The sequence below is a fragment of the Lepidochelys kempii genome, chromosome 16 (assembly GCF_965140285.1).
Source record: "Lepidochelys kempii isolate rLepKem1 chromosome 16, rLepKem1.hap1, whole genome shotgun sequence".
Taxonomy (NCBI): Eukaryota; Metazoa; Chordata; order Testudines; family Cheloniidae; genus Lepidochelys; species Lepidochelys kempii.
In genome coordinates, this window is record NC_136395.1 from 20,716,874 (window position 1) to 20,743,586 (window position 26,713).

General features: G+C 45.5%; 1 protein-coding gene across 5 annotated transcripts in view; it reads right to left on the reverse strand.

Moving 5' to 3' along the window:
• The window catches only part of BRD3 (bromodomain containing 3), a 48,429-nt gene extending 22,477 nt beyond the window's left edge, over positions 1-25,952 (reverse strand). For all 5 annotated transcript variants that reach the window (XM_073314940.2, XM_073314941.2, XM_073314939.2 and 2 more), the window contains exons 1-3: positions 25,813-25,952; positions 2,564-2,878; positions 817-954 (exon numbers count right to left, since the gene is read on the reverse strand). In XM_073314940.2, the coding sequence (XP_073171041.1) occupies positions 817-954; positions 2,564-2,764 (339 nt within the window). In that variant the 5' untranslated portion in view covers positions 2,765-2,878; positions 25,813-25,952. The remainder of the gene's footprint in view (positions 1-816; positions 955-2,563; positions 2,879-25,812) is intronic.
• Between the last annotated feature and the right edge of the window lie 761 nt (positions 25,953-26,713).

The following is a 26,713-nucleotide window of genomic DNA, read 5'->3' on the forward strand; positions in this document are numbered from 1 at the left end:
CAAAATTACAGCCTCTAAATACAATCTTCCCTGAAGAACCAGAAGACGGCTTCCTTTAGAAGCCCACACCATTGCTGTCCCACATATCAACTTGGAGGCAGTGAGCTGCAACAGATGAGCTGTCAATCCCTGTCTGGCAAAATATTCAGGAGAAGAGAACAAACACCCTGCTTGCTGCAGCATCAGCTAATGTATTTATTGTTTCAGCTCACTCCCCAACATGGGTCAATGATGAACTCTCTTAGGGAAAAGAATACAAGGAATAAAAAGCACTTTAAAGCCAAAAAAAAAAAAAAAAAAAGCGCATATATAAGCAACCAACAAAGTGCACGAGAGATTTATGGAAGAACGCATGAGGCATGGACAGTGGATATAATGATAGGATTTATTTACCTGCCCTCTGCTGCTGAGAGGAGTGTGTGATATTAGTTACTACTGGACAAAGAGAATAACACTTAGCACTTATATTCCACTTAACATCTACAAAGCGTTGTGCAAACATTAGCTAATCTGAAAGAATTCCTCAGTGAAATTAAAGGGCTGAAGTCTCGGCTGACTCGCTGCGTAACTCCAAGATAGAAATTCTACCTACAGTTAAGAACACGTTTGCCATTTTAACCAGTGTGGGCAAAGTAACATGCAACACAAAGACAGCTTTGTACATTTAAAAGTAATGTGGTTACCATTAATGGCATTGCATGTCGTTGCAAAGAGGGCTTTGCGCACAAGTTATCCCTAGTCAAAAGCTGCAGTGAAATAGCCACTCGCAGGCTTCCCTATTCAGTGCTACACTATGAGTTTGTCTGCATTCTTTACCTTGTTGTAAATGTAACAATTTGTAAACATTGTGTTGAAATCCTGCATGCATTCACTGGCACTCCAGTAATAGTTATGTTCCAGTCGCTTCTTAATTGTCCCCATGTCCATCGGGTTTTTGATTATTTTGTGATAATCCTGTTCAAGAAACAGTAAAGATGTTACACGCAACACTGCTTTGGACCTGTGTTCACAGGCTTGTTAGCCAGCTGCTAAAGAGCATCTTCCTCCGTTCCCAGCCTCCCTTTCATCACACACAGAAACACTTCCATTCTCTGCTCAGACTGCCAAAATAACCTGTGCTTTCACTGACTCCTCAGTGGGGAGATTTGAACCCACTCTTAATTTTATTAAAAAAGGTGCTTTGTTCACAAACCGCAGAATTTCTCAGACATGCGGAAAGATCCACACATAAACAGACACTATCAACGTAAAAAAAAAAAATCAAGTTTGCCCCAAACATGTTGTACCTGACGGGGGAAAAACAGGTTTTTCAACCAGCTTTCCATGGAACATGGTTTCAACTCAGCTGTCCCCCTAACCTGGTTATAAACGTAGTTTTGGTTTATAGCACAGAATGGAATAATGTCATCTTCTGTCGCTAGACCAAACACATAAGAACATAAAACGGTCACACTGGGTCAGACCAATGGTCCATCTAGCCCAGAAACGTGTCTTCTGACAGTGGCCGGTGTCAGATGCTTCAGAAGGAATAAACAGAAGAGGGCAATTATCAAGTGATCCATCCCCTGTCATCCAGTCCCAGCTTCTGGCAGTCAGAGGTTTGGGGACATGCAGAGCATGGAGTTGCCTCCCTGATCATGTTGGCTAATTGGACCTATCTTCCATGAACTTATCTAATTCATTTTTGAATACACCTGTGATCCAGTGGATGCTAGAAACTGGGGCCATTTCTGCAGCCAAAATTGGGGACAATCGTATTAGTTGTAGCATAGACAAGATCTTAAAATGGATCCGCTGAACTTCATAAAGCTGTGTTACCAGCTTACTTTAAGGATTGCCTCTGAATTGCCTCTTCAAAAGTGGGCATTAGAAGGAAGGGTCACAGCATCAGCTGATGAACATTAGCAAACAGTTCGGTGCTGCTTCCTGAAATACTGCTTTCCAAGGGCTTCCGCTTTAACTGGTGCCTAACCAGGCAGCTGTAGATGCTGCGATGACCTTTCTTGTGCAGACCAAGCCAAAGTTAAGAGAGTGTGACATTAAGTGAAAACACTATTTCAGTTCTTTAGTGTTCCAGCTCCTATTCCTGACCCAAAGATTTCAGGGACACCTTCTGCTCTTGGAAAACCCATTGCATAATTCCAAAAAGCAGTCCTTATGCTCTTTCTTTGAGCATACGTCAGAAGCTATTAAGGTAACGTTCTAATCTACAACAAAAACTCAAAAATAGCAGAGGCCTGAGGAGCTTCTTAATAAACAAAACCAAAAAAGAAAATTAAAAAAAAAAAATCCAACTAATAATGGATCAGAGTTAACGTAACTTCTACTAGTTACGAAGAAGTCAGGTCTGTGAAAGGTCGTCTGATATTCAGGGTACTGGGAAACGAATGACTACCCCACTTGTTTCGCTATGCAGGGGCCAGTGCTCAGCACGGCAACTCTGGGGAGGTGGGGAATCAGAAGGAACCTAACAACATTTCACTTCACATGAGCAGAAATTGCACATCGCTAAAGCAGAGCTCTCCTGGCAGAGGACACATAGCAAAGGAAACAGAATACTTACTGGTAAATTCAATTTAATTGCATCGACGGGTTGGTAGAAGGGCCAAGCAAACTGATGCTTCCACAAGGTCTTCACCACAACATTTTGCATGTACTGCAACTGATTGGTCTTCCGCCCAGGCTTGTTGGGGTTGGTGACTTCTGGGGGGGGTGGATTGACAGGGCCCTGTGGAGCCTGTATCGCTGATGTGACAGTCGACATTTTCCTACCTCTGGGTCTCACTTACTGTCGCAGCAGCAACTAGGAGATTCTCTGTCTTCCTTTATGCTCCCTGAATGGGATTGACATCCCATTTCCAGGGACCAACCATGCAACCTAGACCAGGAAAGAGAGGAGGAAGAGGTGGAGTATAAATACCAACATTTAATTGAAACACACATGTTCAAACACAATACACACGGTAGTAGTGGCGAATCCCAACCCCTTCACCTGATCCACTGCATTTGCTGTCAAGCTCAGATACCATAATGATGGGCATGGTACAAAAACCTAGATGCATAGATTAGATCAGCCGTTCCCAAACCCATGGTCTGCAGAGCACTTGCTAGTGATCTACAGCAAACTGGCTGGTCTCATGATGCTGGTTCTTGCTCCTTGTTTCATCGGCTTCTACCAGCATCTCAGATATTCATTGCAAAGAAGAATCTCGACTGTACAGAAGCAGCTGGAAACAAAGAGGAGGAGCCAGCTGTACTGTACACAAATATTTGCTGTAATGCCCTCGATACATCGCATCGTTGAGAATTGGATCTTGACTGGAAGGGGAGGTGGTCTGATTAATTGCTAAAGAAAGATGGCCCCAGAGATTCTCTCTCTATTTAGATGTGCTCCATACCATGAAGCTCTTTAGGGAAAGGTCCGTCTCTTACTATGCTGACTACAATGTGCACCCAATTTCCTATGGGGGTATCAAAGGTACTCCTGCAATTCAAATAACAATCAAAGAGTTTGTCAGCCCCTGGAACAGAGAGACAGACAGACAGATTATTCCGTTCTTTTAATAGCACATCTGAAATATGAATACACACAAAATACCATTATTTTGGTCCAGGTTTTCTCTAGCACGCTCCTGGGTGACAAACGCTCTAGCATCATCATGTCTTGGATCCCACACTGTAAACAGCTTTGTTTTGTCATCTTCCATAAACATGAGATAGTTCAACCCACATCAGAACCACAGCAACATGTTTTCAAGGCAAAGAGACCACGCACGCTTTCTAATGGCAAAATATTTTAAATGCATTCAGACAAGTACACAAATGCTCTCGCTGACATATGTTTCTAGGCTATGTGGTGAAAACCCAGTCACAAAAGGTGGGAAATACAGAAGCAGCAGTGAAATGTGTAGAGGGAGACAGTGTGAAGACACATCCAAGACAAAATTCTCATTTAATGTATTTTTAACCATCATAGCTGAAAATCAAGACTAAATATCGAACTTCAACCTACCCTCTGAGTAGCTGATTAGATGGCAGTAAACACTGAACACTTATTTAATTTAGGGGAGTTTTACAAAAATAGACTGTGCATAGAAACATACATGCATCTACATAAAAGAGAGGAATGATTAAATACAAATATTCTCAGTTGTACGCAGGGAGCCAAGGCACGAGCTTACGCAGAAGGAGAGCATTCCACGAACCTCGCTGTAACCACGAGAACAAAGTCAAAGTATTTTGTGATGGCAATGGGATAGTGACATAAGAGGCAACTCGGCCAATCAGACACTGCTTTGGGCTCCAAAATAGAATGTGCAGAGCCAATCAGGGCCCAGCTTTTATGTGCCCAGGAGGGACTATTTCAAAAAGGGTTTGGTGGAGAAAAGTGTTTAATCCTAAACAAACCCAGGTCTGGTGTGAGCATGTGTATGTAGAAAACAGGAGCCCACGTATGAATCTAACCAGCATCCATTCACAGGATATAAAAATCCTCTTACATCCTAAGAAGGTGCAATAAACCCCATCATCAGCTCTCCTTCCACAAACTGAAGGGCCTGCAATGGGAAGATCCATCCCTTTTTCTCTGACACCATGGAATCCGTGGGGTTCAAGCTCCATGGGGCAAGGAAGGATAGGTGTGGGGCCATTCTCTGCAGCACTGTTCCCCTCAACCCTCATGTAAGGGTAATGCTGTCCTCCAATTGTGTCCCCTTTGCACAGTGAAACCCTCCAGCTAAGAGGGTTTTGTTTTTGTCGAGTGTCATTGGCAGACAGAGACTGGATGGGAGCCCCAGGTGGGCGGGGTGACTGGAAAAACAGCGACACTGGTGTGATCTGGTCAACATTTTTCAAATGTCACAAAGTGGATTTAATTCAGCATTTCAAACTTTGAAATACAAACAGGAAAAAAATGTTTTCACAACCGTTTCCCCTGTTTATTGACAAAATATTTCAAAATTTTGAATTTCAAGAAAAAAACCCCAACAGGAATTTAAAAAAAATTAAATGTCATAATGTTTCCCCCTCCCTTTTATCCCCCTCAACTCCAGTTCTGAACTGGGACTCTGTGCAGATTTCAGACACCCACTGACAGAGCACCATATATTATCTAAGAAGCACATATAACCCTGACTGCAGCCCTGGGGCACATCCTTCGAATCTAATGTTCACTTCAGTGGTTTGGTTAATGAGCTGAACCCCCTTCCAAGACTGAAAGAAAAAACAAGAAAATTTGGGAACTAATTTTTGAAGCAACCTTAACTGCAGGGCATTGGTCACTTTTTTTAACTCTATGTACCACATCTCAAGATTGCCTTCTATCGTGTTTTTAATTATTGAGGATAAACGCAAGATCTTCAACAACAACAAAAATCCTGTTTTTGTTAGAACTTCCCTGCATCTTCCTGCCCTGTTTTGATAACATGCTAACTTGAAGAGATGTTCTTTTTTTAAGGCACTGGACTAGCATCCAGGAGATGGGGGGGGGTCAACTTTCTATGTGGTCTCGGGAGAGTCACTGAATTTCTCTGTGCTTCATTTCCTCATCTGTACAATGGGGATAATAATATTGCCTGTCTGCCTTATTTTGTCAATCTTGTCTAATTAGATGTAAACTCTTTGGGACGGGCGCTATCTCTTACTATGCTTTTTCTAAAAGATACGCTCCAGTGCAACAAGAATTAATTCAGAGAAGTCCTATGGCCTGTATTATAAAGAAGACCAGACTAGGTGATCACAGGGGTCACTCGAGGCTTTATAATCTTTGAACATGTGTGTTTCTATAGCACCTAGCACAGCGCGGTGCTGATCTTAGTTGCCTCTTGGCAGCACCGTAATATGAACAATAATTAAGTAAAAATTAATTACATAAACCAGAAAGGATCTTTTAAAACTTTCGTTTAAATATCAAGAAAGTTAAGCACATTAGGGAGAACAGGAGGTGGGACTGTGACATCAGAGGCAACTCGGCCAGTCCTCCTACAATTGACCCTAACTAATTTGCATACTGCAATCCCATTGGCTACAATTAAAGATAGCTCTAAACCAAAACTGTGCATATCAGTGCTGCTGAATGTGTGACCATTCAAATCCTCGATCTTGCAGCCTTGAGACAAGCGCTAGTTAAAATGCGCATATTTCTGTGTTTTTCATACTGTAAAAGCAACACCACTGGAAATAGTCATTACTAGCATACAGAAGGCCTTAATGTGTATTTACCAGCTGATTCACCACTGTGAATGAGAACACTCAGAGTATGTCAGAGCTGAGAGAGAACTTCTCCCTCTAGCTGGGCCTGGGAGTTTTGCTGTATGATTTATTATGTATAGAAACACAAGAAGATGCTGGCTACTCAGTTCAGGTGAGTTTTTATCTCTTCTTATGTCCAAGTAGCCCAGTCCTAATCCAGCCCTATCACAGACTGGAGCCCGGAAACACCAACATTTGCCAACATTTTTTCCCCCTCACTCAAAATAGTATTTATTTGTAGATGTGTTTCTTCATTCAATGGGTCACAGGTCTGTCAGAGCATTTATACAGAGACTCAGCCAACTTTATTCACTTAGGAAAGAAAGAACTGCAATAGTCTGTTATGCTCTCAGCACACATACTGAGAAATTAGATAAAAACAAATACTCTTGCTGGAAGGTTCCAACATAACATTATTTTATTTCTTATCATTCAGAACGATAACACACAAGAACCTAAAACCAGAAAGAGAGAAAACAGGCTGCTCTCTAAGGCACCCAGGCACAACTCACCTCACCATGCTTTAAGCTGGATCTTTCCAGAACTGACTCTGTGGCTGCATGCTTTCTTACAGAGTCCTTGAGCCCGCAAGCCGGACTAGGATTGCCACCCCACCACAGCCACTCCAAGTGACAGCTTCCAATTCCAACACAGTCCTCAAGACACCACACAGTCCTATTCCCTGCCATCCAGGGAGGCTGGACAGAGTTATTTTCCGAGTGCAGTATCACCCATTATGTGCTAGGCACTTTCCAAATGCTTAAGGATGGTCCCTGCTCTGAGGAGCTCACAAGCTAAGGGCAGACAGACAAGCAGACAGGGTAATGCTAGATGTTGCAATTTGCAAGGTTCCTGAGACCTAATTATGCTTGGAAGACAGTATACAGAAGACATGGTCCCTGCCCTGTGAAACACACCAGGACGCCTAGAGGAAAGTTCAGTCACACACAGGGTTTAAAGCAGATTGAAACAGGAGCAGAAATTCTTAGGAGACACAAGGTGGAAGGGATGCTCCCTCCTGCTCTCACTCTCCCAAACCAGAAAGGGGAGGAGAAGCCCTTCCTGTGCTTTGAGTAAAGGAGGGGGAGTTGTGCTCTCCCTCAATGCCTCTTCCTTGAACCCTCGCCTGAATAGCTTCCTGTTTGTTTGGGCCAGGGGTTGCTTTGATTTAGCTTTTTCTCTCTTTTTTTACTTCTCTAGCCCCCATTTTTAAATGATAAGCAAATGGTGGGGTTGCAGCTTTTGAGGAATTTGGAACAGGAGAGGGTTAGCAGCCAGCAGGCAGGGATAAGGAGGGGATTCCAGAGGGTGCAGCGTGGGAGCTGGCATGAAGACAAGGGCAGGGGAAGCTTAGCTTGTTTGCGGTCTTGAGTTTGGGGTGAAGTCTGGTCATTTATTAAATGCATGCACAACACCCAGCCCAGTGGGGCCCTGATCTTGGCTGGGGCCTCTGGGTGCTACTGGAATAGAAGTGCTCAATCCTAACAACAACAGGCAAAGAGAGTGTGGAGGCGGGATTCATGGGAGCAGCAAAGGGGATGAGTGCGATGAGGGGTCCCCCTTCCCTTTGGCTCTCCTATTGGCATAACTCCACCGCCGCGAGAAGCTCTCCGGCTGACAGAGCACTGTCCCCACCGGCGCATAGGTCGGTGTACCTTCCATCGTTTTCAGGGGCGTGGCTTAGTCACACCCCTGAGCGACATAAATTATACCAACATAAGTGGTAGTGCGTACGGGCCCTGAGAGACCAGAATGCGTCCAACAAACCTCCTGATATTTTGCCGATGAGACTCACGCGCCAAAACCAATGGAGCACGGACGTCTTGTTGCGCGGCCGCTGGCGGAAGTAAAAACACAGCTCTAGGCCTTCGCTTTGACTGCAGTGTATGTTGAGGCACACGGGGTGACATTTTTAACCCAGGCAGAGGTCTGCCACAAAACCTAAATTATTATTTACTATTTGTATTAGCGTAGTGGCTCCAGCCCGAGTGATGGGCCAGGATCCCATTGTGCTAGGCACAGTGCAAACACAGAACAAAGACTGCCCCTGCTCCCAAGAGCTTACAGAGTGAAATTAAGTGGCGTGTGGCTCAGACTGTAAAGCCCCAATTCAGCAGAGCAATTGAGCACATGCTTAAGTCTCATTGACATCAACCATCAATTATTTGGATAGCATGCAGGAGCCCCAGGCATGGACCATTGTGCTAAATGTTGTACAGACACTAAACAGAACGGCGGTCACTGCCCCAGAAGAACTTACCATCTAAGAAAGAGCTGAGCATGTACTTAAATGATTTACTGAATAGAGACAGACTTAAGTATGTGTTTAACTTTGTGCATATATGTGTAAGTGCTTTGCTGATTAGGGCCTAAACTCAGACTCATATTAGCCCCTGAGCAATATTTTTCCATTTTAAATCATCTCTTTTCCCCTTTATAGTCCCCAGCTCTGTAATTCTGAGTAACAATAAAAATGGCTCTTGCAGTTTTTGGCTTCCTATCTGCAATTACTGACATCGCCATTTTAAATCTGACCCTGGGACCACTAAATGTAAGGCCCAGCTCTGTCCATTGTAGGAGATTGCTCCCAGTTTTACCAAAACATCAAAAACAAAACCTGAGCCCACTCTTGCAGACAAATCTTTGCTTCCACTGAGTCAGTCTGTTCCGCTTAAATGCCCTGCAGCCTCCCCCACCGCGGAATCCATAAAGGCTGCGGGTTTTGGCTCCTCACTCAGCCAGCCTAGTCATCAGACACACAGCCGGGCTCAGAGGATTTTTCTCTTCTTTTTTAGCTTTGTGTGGTGTGCATGGGTCAGTTGCCAGAGCGACAGTTGGCCTGGAGAAATCATGTTAATAATTCCCTCTGCCCCGAGGATAACATCTCACCCCACTGATGGAGCCCACGGGCTGGGGGAGCCTGTTTGAAAATAGGCTATAAAGCCCCGTGAAACGCACATCGTGCCAGTAAGCCTGCTGCTTTGGCTAACAGTTCTGCCACTTCCTTTGGCAACGTGGAACGCTGAACAGACTGCTCACTCCACTGCAGCTCTTTGTGGAGCAAAGGAGGGTGGGTTTTCTTAAAACTCGTCCTCACTGCAAACTAAAAGGGGAGGTGCTTTCTATTCACGTCTGAGCCCACCAACTCTTTCTTACTGCAGCAGTTTGCACGGTTACTGTGACAGAGATAAGAAACAGAAAGAGTCCCAACCCACCCAGAAATGAGAATATCAATCTTTCGGGGAGTGGGGGGGGGGGCTGGGAAATAGGACCCTGCTTCAATCAGGAGCCCCAATGACTTCAATGGGTCTCCCGCTCCGTGGAGCTCGATCAGGGCTGGAGATCGTGTATCCAACAGCCCCTCCCTAAGGGGCTCCCGAGAAAATAAAAAAGGGACTTACAAAAATCCTTCCCTGCCTCCTGCCCTTCAAACAACCTTTGGGCAGCTTTCAGCAGCTAGTGACACATGGGAGTAGGGAGCTGTGCTTCAAATGCTAGGAGTGTGTAATTCGCAAATAGGACTTGGAGATGGCCAGTCGCTCAAAGTCAGCACTTGCCAGATAATGCGACACAAACCTTAAGCCACCCCTTAAAACTTGGGAGGGAAAGTGGGGAATCCTTGCAGCTGGCATCATGACAGGAAACTGGGATTTTGCTTTAGGATGCCACTTTGTTACACTGCAGATCCCATGATCTGAAAGTCCCCACTGGCCTCTGTTGTTGTTATTGTTTCCCAGCTCACTAACTCCAAATGCCACGGATTTATTTGTTAATCAGAATAACTCCAGCTAAAGTCTGAGATTCTGAGTTATGGTCACAACTCTGCCCTTAGCTCACCTCTGCGCAAGAGAGGAAAGAAAAGAGTGTAGGGAGTTTAAGTCAGTTACTTGGGCTTTCGACTTGGGCGTTTAATACTCGCTTGATTATTTTGAAGGATTTTGCCCCATTGGTCTCTCGCTGGAGATTATACGAGCAGGTGTTTCCTCCGCAGGAGCCAGGGGGTCCCTTAGGTAAATACAGATGGCCAAGATTCTCAGAAGCAACCAGCGATTTCCAGGAGCTTCATTTTTGGACACCCAACTTGAGACACCTACCGGGGTCTGATTTGCAGAGGACACGTGCTCAGTGCATGCTGAAAAACTCAGGCCTTGTAAGGATGCCTCAAACAGGCACCCAAGGTTACGAGTCAGTATTGGAAATTGTGACTGTGTACATATCGGCAGCGTTGAGAACAGTTTTTTGGCCACCTCTAATGAACGGAGGGTCTACTAGATAAATCTGGATGGCAGCATTTATTTCTGGTGGTGTATTAATGTTGCGATACGCCTTACCACCCCCTTCCAGAGCTCAGTTTCTTATAACGTTCCTGAAAGCATCCAGACATGGGCCATGCACCTTCTGTAAAGAACTTACTGCATGGAGACCTGCGGCTTTTAAAAGCTGTCATACCGGGAACAACAGAATAATCTCCAAACATTTTGTTAGGGCAGGTGTCACCAGGTGGTGCTGTCACCCACTGTTCTTTTTTGCACGGCGCGAGCCAGTTTTGACTCTTGGAAAGACATGCTGTTTTGCTGTTAGTTTTGGGTTTCTGCACGGTTTTAGTGAAGAGGCTTCAGGAAACAAGGAGCTAAATGAGCAGCGGAAGAGTGTGCTCTCTGTCTGGGACTCCTAACTGGAGTCGGTTCTTGAGACAGAGTTGCCCCTGGGAACCAGGTGTCGACACTGGGCTGAGATTCCTGAAAGAAGGGATTGCCCTGCACGCTGTTTGACCATTTCATTTCAAGACGAGAGTACACGTGCAAATAAAGCTGCAGCTAATTTCTGCTCTGCCGGGCGGCTGACCTGCTAGGCCCGACTCATCCTACCACTTGGCAAACAGGTGCTGGAAAGGGAGACTGGTATCGGAAGAAGGGGTAACAATGTGACGGTTATATTTTAAAATGCTCACACACACACTGCAGTGGAACCACTAACCCCAATTTCATTTTTTTCTTGTTAATATTTTTCAAAACAGTTCGGGCCACTCCTGGTCTATGCTGAGCTCTCTCTTAACAGAGATGGAGACAAACTAACCAGTAGGCTAAACGCCAAGGATTTTGGAATGGAAATTCCGGACAGAATGATGCAGCCAGGTTTAATCTTAGAGGTATTTCAGGAGGGGTATTATTTCCAAGCACTCCCGGGCCACCTTTGCAGCTCTAATGACAGTAGATCAGATCAAAGCAACATGACGATTAAAATGCCAGCAACCACCTGGAGCCGTGTATACCATCAACAGAGCCCCATCGTCAGAGCCACAGCCATGGCCATTGTAGCCATAAAAGTCTAAGCGTAGATGTAGCCCGTGCTAGGTGGGTGGAGATCTTTGTCTCCGGCTAGTGGCACGTTTCTGCTATGGCTGCCAACTCCAAAAATTACAGCCTAATCCACAGCACTCCCACTGACTTCAGTGAATGCTGGACAAAGCAGTAGCAGCTCATGCGTGACCCAAGTGAGGTCAGTTACATATTCACAGCCCAAGGGGGGCAATTCTGGTTATATTCTCTCCTGTCTGGCAAACTCTGCAATTCCAGATTTTGCATCGTTTCTATCTATGGGATGTTCCTTGTTTCTAGCCTTCCTTCGGTTGTGGGGTCTGGTGCTTGTAATCCTTTCAACATAAAAGAGGCAAAGAATTTGCTCCTCAACCTTTGCTAACCATTGCTACTCCTCCTATGTTTTAGACTAGTCATGACAGCAAACCATTTACTGTACTGTAAGCCTCAAGATTACTAAACACTTTTCACCCAAGCCTCCTCCCCAAATGTGCTGCAAATGGGAAATTCAGCCCCACGATACCCTGAGATTCCCTCATTTTATTGCTGCGGGAGGGGGGGATGGAGGCACAGAGAGGCTAAACAACTTGCCCCCTTGGTCATCATACAGCATTTCAGCAGAACAGCTGGGAACAGAACCCAGGATTCCAGCTTGCCAGTCCCCTGCTCCAGCCACTAGACAATACCACGGCTGCTCACAGAGCAGAGTTTGAAAATCTCATTTGCTCAGGGTGACATCAGGCCCAAGAGTGGACATGGGAACAGAGAGTTATAAGAACATAAGAAAGGCCATACTGGGTCAGAACAAAGGTCCATCAAGCCCAGTATCCTATCTTCTGACGGTGGCCAATGACAGGTGCCCCAAAGGGAATGAACAGACAGGTTATCATCAAGTGATCCATGCCCTGTTACCCAATCCCAGCTTCTGGCAAACAGAGGCTAGGGACACCATTCCTGTCCCTAATAACCATTGATGGATCTGTTATAGTACTGGCCTTCACAACACCCTCTGGCAAGGCGTTCCAGAGGTTGACAGGCTCCTTTCTCAGGGGGAGGATAAGAGAAGAGGGGAACCTGGAACCACTCGGTTCTTTTTCTGGAAGGGGAGAGGGAGCAGAGCAGGCCAGAGCTGTAGACCATTTCAGCGCAGGTGCCTGATCTGACTCCCTGGGAAGTCACTGTGAATCTTCCCACTGGCTCTAGAGGGAACAGACAGGGCTGTGAATCAGAAACAAGGGTCGGTGATAGAGCGGAACAAACTGGAGGAAAAGGGGCATATACGGGCAAGGAGGGAGAGAGACACTGCAGGGAAGGGGGAAAAGGAAACGGGACAAACACTGAGAAAAGGGGAAGAAAGGACACACCATGATCTAGGATAGGAAGAGAAAGGAAGGTAGATATGGCAAAGGAGACAGAGTAAGTTAACTTCCCATTTAACAGACTTGTAACACGTAATTGACGTTATTAAATTAATCACCAGCAGCTTGAACACAGCTGCTGTATTCTTTTAAATTACAGGGATGAAATAGGAGGGGTGGTTCCACCACCCCACCCCACCCCACCCCTGGCTTAGTCCCTATTATTCATTATAGCAGAGCCTAGAAACCCCAGTCAGGGACCAAGGCCCAGCTGCGCTAGGTGCTGTCCAAGAGGTGCAGTAAAGGGTCAGTCCCTGTCCAAAGAGAGACTGCATCTTTCTGAACGACAAGACACAACAGGCGGGGAATACGAGCCAGTGGGTAGTGATGGGTGGTGGTGAGGGTGGGAGACACGATAACAGTCTGAGCATGGTTTCTGCGAGTACCATTTAGCTCACCAGACAGCGGTTTTAGGCTATGGCAGCAGAGATGAGCTAGAAGGAGGGGTGTAGAGGTGGGTATGGTCGGGACTTTTTGAATTTTTTTCCACAAAGGAGTGGCAGCACAAGAGATACTTGATTTGTTACTCAGTCTGTAAGTGCTTTGGGGACAGACCCCATCTTTTTGTTCTGTGTCTGTATAGCACCTGGCACTACGGGACCCTGGTCCACAACTGGGCACCTCAGTGCTATCGCAAGACAAATAATAAATAATAATATGGGATGTCGAGTCCACTCTTTAATAACTTCCCTAACAAATGAGCAGACAGTGAAACTCCAGGTGTAGGGATATAGAAGGAGAGCCCAGACTAATTTCAGTACATCACATTTCCCTTTGTTTCATTTCCCATCGCCTTCCCCTGCCATCAGCCGCACCAGCACACCAGCTTTGCACGCCGTTTGACAGCTTCATGCTAAATGTTCTTCCGCGCACGCGGAATGCCGTCTTTGAGCCCATCGCCAAGGCCTCCTACCTCCCCATTTTCAAATCCCTCCCAAAGCCCCACCTCTGCTGTCTTCAGGGAATCCAGCTGACTCATACTGACAGATCAAACATCTAAAACTAACCTTTGCCAAGACCTGGCCATGTACCACCTTGACACCTCTGCTTATTATTAGTGTTACAGGAAAACCTAGAGACTCCAGCCAAGATCAGAGTACCACACACATAAACACACACATGCAGAGCTAGAGTCCCTGCCCCAAAAAACTTGCAGTCCATATATACACACACACACACACACACACACACAGACAAGGTGGGGGAGAAGGAAAACTTGCACAAGGTCACTAGCAGAACCAGGACTAACACCCAGGTCTCCTGATTTCCACGCCAGTGCCCCTAGCCATTAGACCACACCATCTCCCACAGGTTGTCCCCTTCCTAAACTATCACTCTTTAAAGCAGGATCTCTAAAGGCCCGGTCTCTACCTTCCTTTCCATCTGGAAACTGCCTCGGCCATTCTGTGCAACGCCAATAATGAACGTTATTAAACATTCATCCTCCGACAGCGATCTTCTGGAAACAGACTTTCCAATTTCAGGCAAGAAAACTAGATTTCTGCTTTAAATAAAGAAGACGGTGGCATTAGTACAAAGCACAGATGACACACACATAATAGGAGCATTTGTGAACATACAGAAAGCAAAACATAGGATTCAGAACTCCTCGTGGGATTATCGTATGTTTCCACTGTAGCAGGTTTTTTTCCTTTTAAAGGATGTGATCTACACTGTTAAACTAAAACGTAAAAATGCAGAAAAAGCAGCTAGTTCTTCCGCTTTTCAATCTGAGTATTGTGCTCAATGCACGTTTAGAAAGAGACCCACACACTCGCCTTGATTCAGTCGGATTTTATGTTAGGAAATTATGTACAGTCTTTCCGCTACAGTTAGCAGCGTTTGTCATAATTGTTTCCGTTCCCACCCTCCCACTTCCAAAGAGAAAAGTTACTGGATAGAAAGCTTTTTGAAAAAGAAAAGCACACAGAGAACAATTCAACACTGTACAGAACAACTCCAAGCAGCAGTACCCCTGGAAAGAGCTACAGAAAAGGAGAGCTAAGCAGTGAAGGCACGGGTCTGGAACTCCTGAAGCCAGGGGTGATTTGTCCAAGGTCCCATGGTGTGTCAAGGCCAGCAGCACCAGGAATAAGTACGATACCACTGTAGGTCCCTATAAACAGATCTCAATTAGGAAAGCTTTGAAGTACTTCCAGATTGTGCTTGTAGACACAACCAAATTCAACTTCCAGACGGGTTCGTTTTTAAGGGGATATATGCAACAACAACATATCCCGTCTTCATTTTTTTTTTTTTAAAGGCAGAGTAGTTCCAAAAGGTGGGCTAGGCAGCCCAGTACATACAGAGGCAATGCAAGAAAAATGGGGTCTTATATTTTATTGGCTAGTCGGAAGATCATCGTCCCCATATACATCTGATATACAAAACGCATAATACTGCTTTGTATCGTCCTGTTACGCATCACAATTCCTAACACCTTCAGGAGAGCCAGACACATGACCCTGAAGTGCATCTCATCCCAAGGTTCAGCTCAATGCGAACACTGATAACTAAGACAAAGTTCCAAACGCAGAGACAGAACTACATGCCGACTTGCTCAGAAGCATTTCATAAGACACAACATAACTACTATGTTGATTCAACAGAAAGTAACTCCCATCACCAAGATTTCCCTCCAACACATTCTTTGTGCTAGCAGTGGCTTCTCTTGCTCCAAAAATGAAACATAATAAAGTCCCAGCTCATGAAATAGAATGGATTTGCTGAAAGGCAAAAATATTAACGACGATAATTGTTCGCTTTTTAACTTAATTAACCCAAGACACGCAAACAAATCAGACTTTAATATTATGACTAGGGCTTTCCAACTGGGCCAGGTAAATGATGCACCCAAGTCTCATTACAACAGCTGGGCTTCTAACGCCCTTAAACTCCTTTGAAAACCCAGGCTGAAAAGCCCAGGTACTTACTAACTCACACTGACGCTCGGGAAACCCAACACCGGCTCCTGAACTTTGCAAAATTAGTGAGTAAATCAACAAGAGAAGTACGTGAGGAGGCTGCACTTTGCCAGAACCAGGGAACTAGTATTTTAGTTTTCATGATGGATACTTTACAGTAAATATGTGCACTGACATATATTTTAAAAGCAAAGACAACTTAGGTTATGTCTACACTGCGCACCTTACTACGGCGTGGTTGTGCTTGATCACCGGGAGAGAGTTCTTCCGGCAACAAAATAAAACCAGCTCCAATGAGGGGCGGTAGCTTCGTCACCGGGGCGGGGCTCCCGCCAACAAAGAGCCGGCCACACTGGTGCTGTTCGTCGTTAAAACTTTTGTCATTCAGGGGGTGGTTTTTTCACACCCATGAGCGACAAAAGTTTTAGTGATGAAAGTGCCAGTGTAGACAAAGCCTGAGATTTTATCAACAAAAGTTGTACTGATTTAACTACATTGGTTTAGAAACTAATTCATTTAAATTGGCACAAACCCTTCACGTGGACCCTCTTCCACGGTTTAAAAGTGCCTTAAATCAGTAAGGAACCAACTAAGGTCTTATCTCCACTTAAAAGATTTGCCGGAATAGCTTATACCAGTTCCCTGAACGATATAAGCTATACCAGAAAAACAAGAATTTTTGCCCATATCGCTGAGTCTACAATAGATCTTTTGCCAGAATAGCTATGTTGGCAAAACCACACCCCTAACTCACCGAACAATGCTGGCAAAACTGATAACTGTGGACCAGGCTTAAGCTACATAAAAAAAAAAGCCCTTAAGTACATCACCGTAGACACTCACTACAGCGACAGGAGGGGTTCTCCCGTAACTGTAGTTAATCCACCACCCCAAAAGATGGTAGCTAGGCGGACTGACCTGCCCAAGCACTGTCTACACCAGTGGGTTAGGTCAGCATAGCTACTTCTCTCAGGGGCACGGATTTTTCACACCCCTGAGACATGCAGCTATGCTAGTGTAAGTATTCAGTGTAGACCAGCCCTTACTCTGGGCCTACATACTGTCTGAGTACGGTCTAACCATGTCAGTTAGGGGTCTGGGATTTTTTTACTGATATAGTTATACTGGTACATCCCTACGGTGGACAAGCGTAAAGGTGCATGAAGCCATACCAGTATACAATCTATAGCAGTTATACCAGTATAAAGATGCCTTATATGAGTATAACTTATTTCCCTTCCTATACGAGAATAGCTATACCTGTAAAAGCCTTTTTATTCCAGCATAACTAGATCCACACTAGGAGCAACTTACCAGTGTAGGAAGGGGGCCTGTAACCTGAGCCCCATCACGCAAGGCTGAAGCCCTCAGGCTTTGGCTTCAACCCCAGGCAGTGGGGCTTGGGCTTGGGCCCCCAGCAAGTCTTACACCAGCCCAGGTGACCCCCATTAAACCAAGGTGGTGACGCATTTTGGGGTCCTGACCCACAGTTTGAGAACCGCTGCAATATACTATACTGGCAAAGCCCTCCGAGTGCGGATGCAGCTACACAGGGAAAGCCGCGATTTTGCCGGTAAAGCTTCTTTCACCACTGCCCCCAACCAAAATAAACTATATTGATAAAAGGGCAGTTTTGCCAGTGTAGCTGTGTCAGCCCTAATAGCTTTTGCTGGCGCAGTTACGGTGGTCAAGGTTCATACCTCTTCACGCACCTGACTGACACAGCTAGGCAGGCTGAAGTCTGCAGTGTGGACATAGCCTAGATACCAGCATAGTTATAGCAGTTCCACTTGTGTGTGTAGACAAGACCTTAAACCGAATAACAACTTCTATACAAGGGTTTGCACCAATTTAAATATCAGTACAAATTCACATGGTAAATTATGCCAGGGCGACTTTTCCCTGCAGACAAAGCCTAGCTAAATAAATATGAGGCACTCTTAAATCAGTTTAAGAGCATCCGTGGAAGTGGGTTGCATCAATTTAACTAAATCCGCTTCTAAACCAATGTAAAGGTCTTGTCTACACAAGAAAATGGCACCGTTATAATTTAAAGGTGTGAATTTAAACCAGTGTAATTGAACAGGCGCAAAAGGTTGTGTGTGGACACACTTATTTCGGTTTAAGAGGGCTGGTTTTGGTTTAGCTTAAGTCAGGTAGGAATAAGTTTAATGAAACCATAAGCAACCATTTTTAGGCCTTACCTACACACAAAAGTGGTACTGTTTTAGGTATACAAGTATGATTTAAAAAGTACAATCCCCATAGTGGAGACTCAGATATACTCATATAAAAGTGCTTATTCCCATTTATTCCCCTTCCTGTATGAGAATAAGCTAAACCATACCAGTATAGGGCACAGCATCTACACTAGGGGTTGTGCCAGTGTAAGTGAAAAAAATCACATACCCCCTAACCAAAATAGTAACACTGGTGCAAAAACTGGCTTTATACCGAAAGGAGAGCTTCCACCCAGGCTTTTGCACTGGTTTAACTAACTCTAGTTAGTTTTGCACTGGTTTAATTAACTATAGGATTCAAATGATACCAGTGCAAGATTCTCCCGTCGACAGGCTCTTAGTTAAATCAGTGCACATTGTGCATGTAGACAGTGCTGTGTAGAGATGTCTTGAAGCCCTATTTCTCATTTGTTAAAACCGTTTTAGCAAAGTTGCGCTCTGTCCACACCACTGGCAAGAATGCATTAGCAGAAACAGGTGATTTCTTTTAAAAAGGTGGGTTTTCAGCAAAAAAACCCTCAGATCAGAAAGGCTTCTTAGAAAAGGAAGTTCCTCCCTTGCAGATGACTGCTATGCGGAGGAATGTCAGCCAGCTATAGGAATACACACAGGTTGTGTGAGCCTTGCTTGTACAATAGCCTAGCATGTAGGGAGCAAAGGGGGAAAAACAGTCCCTACTCCTGAGTGAGAACGGGGTCGGGAGGGGCCGAGCAGGCCCTACACTGGGAGTCAGAAGTTCTCCACTAGTAAGAGGACAAGTGGACCTCTTACTCACACTGGTAAACAGGTATACCCACTGACTTGCACCGTATTCATGGGAGTTGGTGGCATCCCCACTCGTGTTGGGAGCACTATCTGGCCCTTTATTAGGGCACCCAGAACAGAACAGGGGTGCTCAGGAAACATACCTGGTGGAACATTCTCAAGATGCTATGGCAACCAGAAATGGGCCCAAGCCATGCAGGTTGGACCTAAACTTCCTCGAAGTTCAGCAGTCTTTGGACCAGGTACTTTCGTTCTGACCCATCTCCTTGAAATTTCATACCAAATAGTACTTTCTAGGCCCATCGTATTGATGAGGGGGAGGAGACAGCTGAGTTGCAACAAGAATGATGGGACTGGAAGGTGGGAAAGGACAAACAAATAAGTATTTTTACGGAGGCTACCCATGTGGCTGATACTCAATGAAGGGCTACAGAGCCTGGTTGTCTGACTGAGCAAAACAAGCAGCTAAGAAGAGAACCAGTCCTGGCAAGGTAAACAAGGGCACCCAAACGAGATACAAGTGTTTCTTTAGTTTGCACCTGATCAATTATGAGACTCTACTAAAAAGCTATGATAAAGAGCAGCATTGGCCAGCTTTATCGAACAGTTTGTTATTACAAACTTCCACAGCAGTATCCAGGAGCATTTTTGTTTTTAAATCCTTGCCTTCTAAAATAGGGACTAGTGGCAGGCAATGTATAAAATCATACAAGGAGTGAGCCTGGCCAGTGTTCCTCCTTCATCAATGATGATTTACATAATGATTTACATAAAGAAAGCTGAAACCACAGTAAGATGCAACAGAAAATAACAGCCTGAGATGTGACATTTTGGAGGGACACGTATCACAGAATCATAGAAGATTAGGGTTGGAAGAGACCTTAGGAGGCCATCTCATCCAAGCCCTTGCTCAAAGCAGGGCCAACCCCAACTAAATCATCCCAGCCAGGGCTTTGTCAAGCCGGGCCTTAAAAACCTCTAAGGAAGAAGATTTCACCACTTCCCTAGGTAATCCATTCCAGTGCTTCATCCTCCTCCTAATGAAATAGTGTTTCCTAATATTCAACCTAGACCGCCCCCACTGCAACTTGAGACCATTGCTCCTTGTCCTGTCATCCTGTCACCACTGAGAACAGCCTAGATCCATCCTCAGATAGTTGAAGGCTGCTATAAAATCCCCCCTCACTCTTCTCTTTTGCAGACTAAATAAGCCCAGTTCCCTCAGTCTCTCCTCATAAGTCATGTGCCCCAGCCCCCAATCATTTTTGTTGCCCTCCTTCCAATTTGCCCACATCCTTTCTGTAGTGGGGGGCCCAAAACTGGACACAATACTCCAGATGTGGCCACAGCAGTGCCGAATAGAGGAGAATAATCACTTCCCCCAATCTGCTGGCAACACTCCTACTAATGCAGCCTAAAATGCCGTTAGCCTTCTTGACAACAAGGGCACACTGCTGACCCCTCCAGCTTCTCATCCACTGTCATCTCCAGGTCCTTTTCTGCAGAACTGTCACTTAGCCAGTCGGTCCCTAGTCTGTAGCGGTGCATTGGATTCTTCCGTCCTAATTGCAGGACTCTGCACTTGTCCTTGTTGAACCTCATCAGATTTCTTTTAGCCCAATGCTCCAATTTGTTTAGTCACTCTGGACCCTATTCCTACCCTCCAGCACAGTGATGGGCAACCTGCGGCCCATCAGGGTAATCCGCCAGTGTTTGTTTACATTTGCACAGCCGCCTGCAGTTCCCACTGGCTGCGGTTCGCCATTTCTGGCCAATGGGAGCTGCGGGATGTAGCACGGGCCTGGCTTCCCACAGCTCCCATTGGCCAGGAACGGCAAACCACGGCCACTGGGAGCTGCGGGTAGCCGTGCAAATGTAAACGAGATTACCCTGACGGGCCGCAGGTTGCCCACCATCGCTTCAGTGTATCTACCTCTCCCCCAAGCTTAGTGTCATCCGCACACACAGTGCCAGACAAGGGGTAAGGTGCACCTTGCTAATTCCCAGAACTCTGCTGTTTACAATCGTGTCCTGGGTTATTACTGCAGAAGAATGCAGTACTTTAAAAACAAAACAAAACATAGGGCTCATGCTAATGACTGGGAGACCACTGTGGATTAATGAATTTTGCAAATAAGCAAAGAGGAGAATAAGTGGTATTAAAGAACAATCAAGGATGCTGAGCTGCAAAATGTTCTTTGTTCATTTATTTAAACAAGTGTAGATTAGTCTGGATGTTTAGTAATTGGTCGTTTACCAAGGTAGGTGGAGAGTGATATATTTTGTGAAAGTAACACGGGTATGTTTATACCACAGTGGCACAGATACAGAACAGCAGTATCTACCACCACAGTGTAGACGCTTCCTATATTGACCGAAGGGGATTTTCTGTTGAAGTAGTTAACCCACCTCTCCAAGAGGCGGTAGCTAGGTTGATGGAAGACTATTCCACGGACCTAGCTGGGTCTACGCTGGACGTTAGGTCGACCTAACTACGGGACTCATGGCTCAAAATTTTTCACAGCCCTAAGGCAACAAGGCTAGGTCGATCTAATTTTTAAGTGTAGACCAGGCCTAAGTCTTTGAAATGTGAGCCCTCTTTATATCACTCAGCTGTTGCTGAGAAGAGGGGTTAGACTCACAGGCATGGGAACTAGGGGTGCTGCATCACCCCCAGGTTTTGCGCAGGGCCAGTGGCCTGGGTTCCAGCTGCCAGTCCCGCTCCCTAGCTGTTGGCCCTGTGCCTGGGGCCCCACTTTCGGTCCCGCGCCCGGGGCTCTGCTCTTGGGGCACTGGCCCTGCTCCCTGGCCACTGGCCCCGTGCCCCACACCCAGCCCCCTGCTGCTAGCCCCACGGCCGGGGCTCTGCTACTGGCCCCGCACGAGGGCTCCTGACTGTGGGCCCCGCATCGGGGCTCCGCTCCTGGCCCTGTGCCCACCCCCAGTCTTTGCCCCTGTACCCCTATCCGGGGACGCCCCTCCCGGAGACACAGCACTGCTCCCGGCCCCAGCTGCAGGGGGGAAAGAGGGGGGGACGTGAACAGAGGTAAGGAGGCTGGTTTTCAGCACCCCCACTATTAAAAAGGTTCCAGTACCACTGGTTAGACTATTGGGGCGTTTGTGCTGCCAGTGAGAACTATCAGGCTTACAGATTCTCAAGTGAGAAGAGTGAGATTCTAAGGCCTAGACTATACTACAAAGGCTTTGCTGGTCTAGCTATCCTCCCTAATGGAGACGCAGCTTAGATCTTTTGCCAGCACAAACTGAATATACACCGTGTGTGTGTGTGGGGGCGGGGGGGTTACTGACCTAGCTATGCCAGTTACGGTTATGATTTTTTGTACACTCTTAACTAGGGTGACCAGATGTCCTGATTTTATAGGGACAGTCCCAATATTTGGAGCTTTGTCTAAGATAGGCGCCTATTACCCACGACTCCCTGTCCCCATTTTGCACACTTCATATCTAGTCACCCTACTCTTAACTGACACAAGTTATGCCAGCAAAACTTTGTTGGGTAGACCTGGCCACATTCTGCAATGGTCATTGGGCCCAGCCCGGCCCAGCCCTTACTCCACAGGTGCATTTTTAAAAGGTCTGAACATCACAGATGTTCAGCTCTATCATTTCACACATGCATGTATTAAAGCTGCACATGCCAGTGCAATCCTAAGCACTCAACACATGCAAATCACATTGGCATCAATGGGTCTGAGCAGGCCAAGGGGCTCTGCTCAGACAGACTAGATCACAGGATCTGGGATCATGGTTTAAGTTTATAAGAAACTCTGTTATTGTCCCCTAGTTTTATGGGATGAGACTTATGTTGGAAACATAATTCTGGGATGCCACTGCGTAATACAAAGTCTCCAGCCCAGGACAAACACATATTTGCATAAATTTTGGTTTATGTCAGTCTATCCGTTAAGTTTTAGCGGTGCAGGAAAGCATAACTGTGGTTTCAAATGGGTTTCATTTTCAGACACTCTCTTACAAAACCAGCTTCACTTAAAAATAAAATGTGAAAGAACACTGTCGCCTACAATATAAACTAAACTCTCAGTACATTAAAAGAAAAAATAAATTTACAATGTCTGAGCTGATGTTTTAAAAAGTGACTGCAGGTAAAAATTTGAAAGTCACCTAAGTCCCATTACAAAAGACTTAGTAGCCTACATCTTATTGGAAGTCAATGGGATTCAGCCCCTAAGTGCCCAAGTCACTTTTGATAATAAGATTTAGACTCCTAAATCATTTAAGCATCTTTGAAAATTTTACCCTGCATGTATAACAAACATTTCTGATAAGGGTCTTTGGTATGAACAGTTGCTATCTATGCATCGAATACTGTATATACAGCATAGCACATGGAATTGTGATCAAGCTTACACTGGATATTGAGTACAATTGTTACACACACACACATCCCAGCCCACCTCATTTATTAAGCATGGTCTGAAAGCACCAAATACGTGAATGCCTATTTTAAATTGTCTGAGGCAAGGAAAAGAGAAATACGATCTTGGGGCTTATTCTAGTCACACACAAGAGATTGTGAACTAAACCCTTTTAGAAAAAGAAGGCATCTAGGCTGGAAGTCATGCTATTCAGCAAAGCCTTGCGGGTGTATTATTTGAAACTCCCTAAAATTCTAAACTAACAAAATATATTAGATGTCGCTTGAAGCAGTCCTGGTCTCCTAATTCTATGGTCTTCAGATTAGGAGAGCATTTAGCACATGCAGTGTGTTCACGTTTTTTCAAAGTATTACTTGTATAAAAGCAATACAAACCTGTAACTGCTTGTCAATTATTGGTCTGACCTTTTGTTATTCGGCACTTTTACCCCCCACCCCCCAACGAAACCAAATATTACAGCACATATGGTAGGTGACCCAAGTCCTATCTAACACCTTGACATATTTCAGGGTGAGCTAAGGACAGTGTTACAGCCTTTGATCTTAATTTCCAGTTTAATTTGGAGACAGCCCCTTAGCACGACTCGCATAACTCTGTGTGCATTAAAAATACTAACTAGCCTGTCAAAACCAGCTCTTCCCCAGCAGGGGACACCAGGTGCGCTTTGCTAATTGTGCTTTCCCCTAACTACTATTTAATAATGCAGAGCGGCTTAAACAGAAATTTTAAGGTTTGTATTTAAAAAAGAGAGAGAAAGAGAGAGAGCTTTCACACCGTGTATGAGAGTGTTATTTCTTTTCTAAACTAAAAGGTTGGTCTTGCTTTTTTGCTTTCATTCCTATAGCTGTTAATGGAAAAAACACATCCATGTGGCAGAATTGGTATAGGATGGTTAAAAGAAAACCCATGGAAAGGATTATAATAGCAAGGGTACTTTCTACAGGGATGTTACATTTCCTGAAGAACCTTGTTACGTTTACTCCGGATTTATATTCTGTAGGACTTCTCCTTTAGGCTAAAACACTCCCACTGTGATGTTTGTAACCCAAACATTGCAGCATAGTGTGAAAGCCGGAAAGTGAAACTGACTAGACTGGAAACAGTGGTCTCACTCCCTTTTCCAAGTTGGGGCAAAGAGTAAACAAAGAGTATAAATGACAAAGAGTGACGTTAGAGTTTTACATGTTTAACTCCTCTCCTTCCCCTATCTGAGGCACGGTTAGTAGCACAGGGATCGATATTTTATTTGGATTTCACACAAAATATTATTTGTAGCCCAGGTTTCTATCCCTTTGTTAGGTTTCAGAGTAGCAGCCCTGTTCGTCTGTATCCGCAAAAAGAAAAGGAGGACTTGTGGCACCTTAGAGACGAACCAATTTATTTGAGCATGAGCTTTGGTGAGCTACAGCTCGCTTCACTTCCTTTGTTTTAATTTATTTGCAGGAGTTTGGTTCAACACCAAATGTTTACATGCATTTTATACGATTATCGAGACACCCTGCTTCAGACCCTCTCCTACCTTGCACGGTAGTAAACCAGGGCGGGGAAATGGCTGTGAGCAGATCACTCAACATTAGAAGCTTTTCTCCCAGAAACACACATCGCAGTTTGCTGCCCTTTCTTGGCCAGACCCACAACCCGGGCACCCTCGAGCTCGGTGCGCGAAAACCAGACAGCAGAGACTAACTCCACGCCTTGAAAACACTTCCACGGCCCCAACTCCTTCTCTCCGGCTCCTTGCAACTCGGAGCATAGCAAAGGGGACGCGCAAGGAGGAGGGGTGGGGGGGAATACTTTGTGCTCCTGTGAAATTGACTAGGGGCTTGTAACTGACTAGCCATTTGCTTGCAGGGGACTGGCAGAGCTGTAAACCCATTTGCTTGGCCTCAGCCGCGAATGGACCTGTGCTCTTTTATTAATGATTATTTTACATGAAGCCTGAAGCCCTCCTTTTTCCTCGCCCCTAATTTTCCCCTTCAAAAGATGGCGGGCAGAAGGAGAGAGAGAGAGAGAGAGAGGAAAAAATCCCTTCCGTAAGGAAGATGGACTGCAACCTCCCAGGGCCGCACAAACTCCAGCCTATGCTTTTTTGGGGGGGGAGGAGGGTGCATCGGCAGAGAGGGTCTCAGCTCCCCCAGGGCTCCTTATGGGGCTGCTTTGGGCGCCGGGTGAGAGGAAGGAGGAGGGGAAGAAGAATATAAAGAGAGAGAGAAAGAGAGAGAGAAATCAGCAGCCACACTGTATCCGATCTCCAGCTGGCTTTGTTACATTGTTGCAATGCACAAAAGCTGCAGAACCAAGGGGAGCGTTAAAGGGCTTGCCAAAAAAAAAAAAAAAAAAAGAGCGCATTAGCCTTTCCCAAGTGGGTTTTGCATTCACCGTCTCCCCCCCCAACTCCCCCTCCTCCAGAAAACATGGCCCGGTGCTAGCAATGCAAAACAAAGCATGGAACGAATAAAGGGTAAGATTAAATAGATTACTTTGCCCCGGCAGCTCCAGCAACGTTTGCCTTATAGTCCCTCCAGTTGCTCTTCTTTTTATCCCCAGCAAGGCAGCATAATAGATGCGCTAAAGCTATGGAGAGCTCATGCGCCTAGGCGCAAGGCCATGTGGGGAAGGCAGTTTTTGCACCCAGCATGGGAAAGGACAGCGGTAGTCCTGAGGACTACAAGTCCCAGCATCCCCCGGGCTCCTCCTTTCTGTCTCCCCCCACTCTTCCTCCCTTGGACCAGTGGGCAGAAGAGAGAAACAGTAGGGGGTTATTCCCAGGTCAGCGGGTGTGTATGACGTTTAAACATGCTCCTTCCCCAGGAGAGGCAAGGTCTAGGTTGGTTTGTGGGGGGCTTGCGGCAAAAATCTGCCAAGATTTGTTGGCTGGGGGTCTCCCTAAGGGCAGACATTGCTGGGTGAAAATCCAGGCTTCCCCTCTCCGCCTGGCTTTGCTCCTCTCAGTCTCTAAAGGCACAATGACAAGAGCCCTTAAAAGTGCAACTGGAAATGTGCAGATTCTTTCAGAGCCCTATAATGCGTTTTTATCTCCTGGAAACATGCGTGCAGTTGAATACCAAGGTCATATGAACTGTATTTTTATACTGTTTTTTTGGTTGCTTGTTTTTTATGGTTTGCATTGGCTAGAGCACACTCACAGTTCTCATGCAACAAGCAATACAAGTCACAATAAAAACAGAATGTAACCAGTGCAGGCCATAATGGCATGAAATGCATCCAAATACAAATCATGTTACAGTTTTGCTGCAGTTGATGCATTTCACAATATATGTATCATACATCAACATTTGCAAACCAAAATAAAAAAGATGCAATAATCCAACAAATGCAAATCATAAAAAATAGAGTGTAGATGTTAAAAACACACACTCT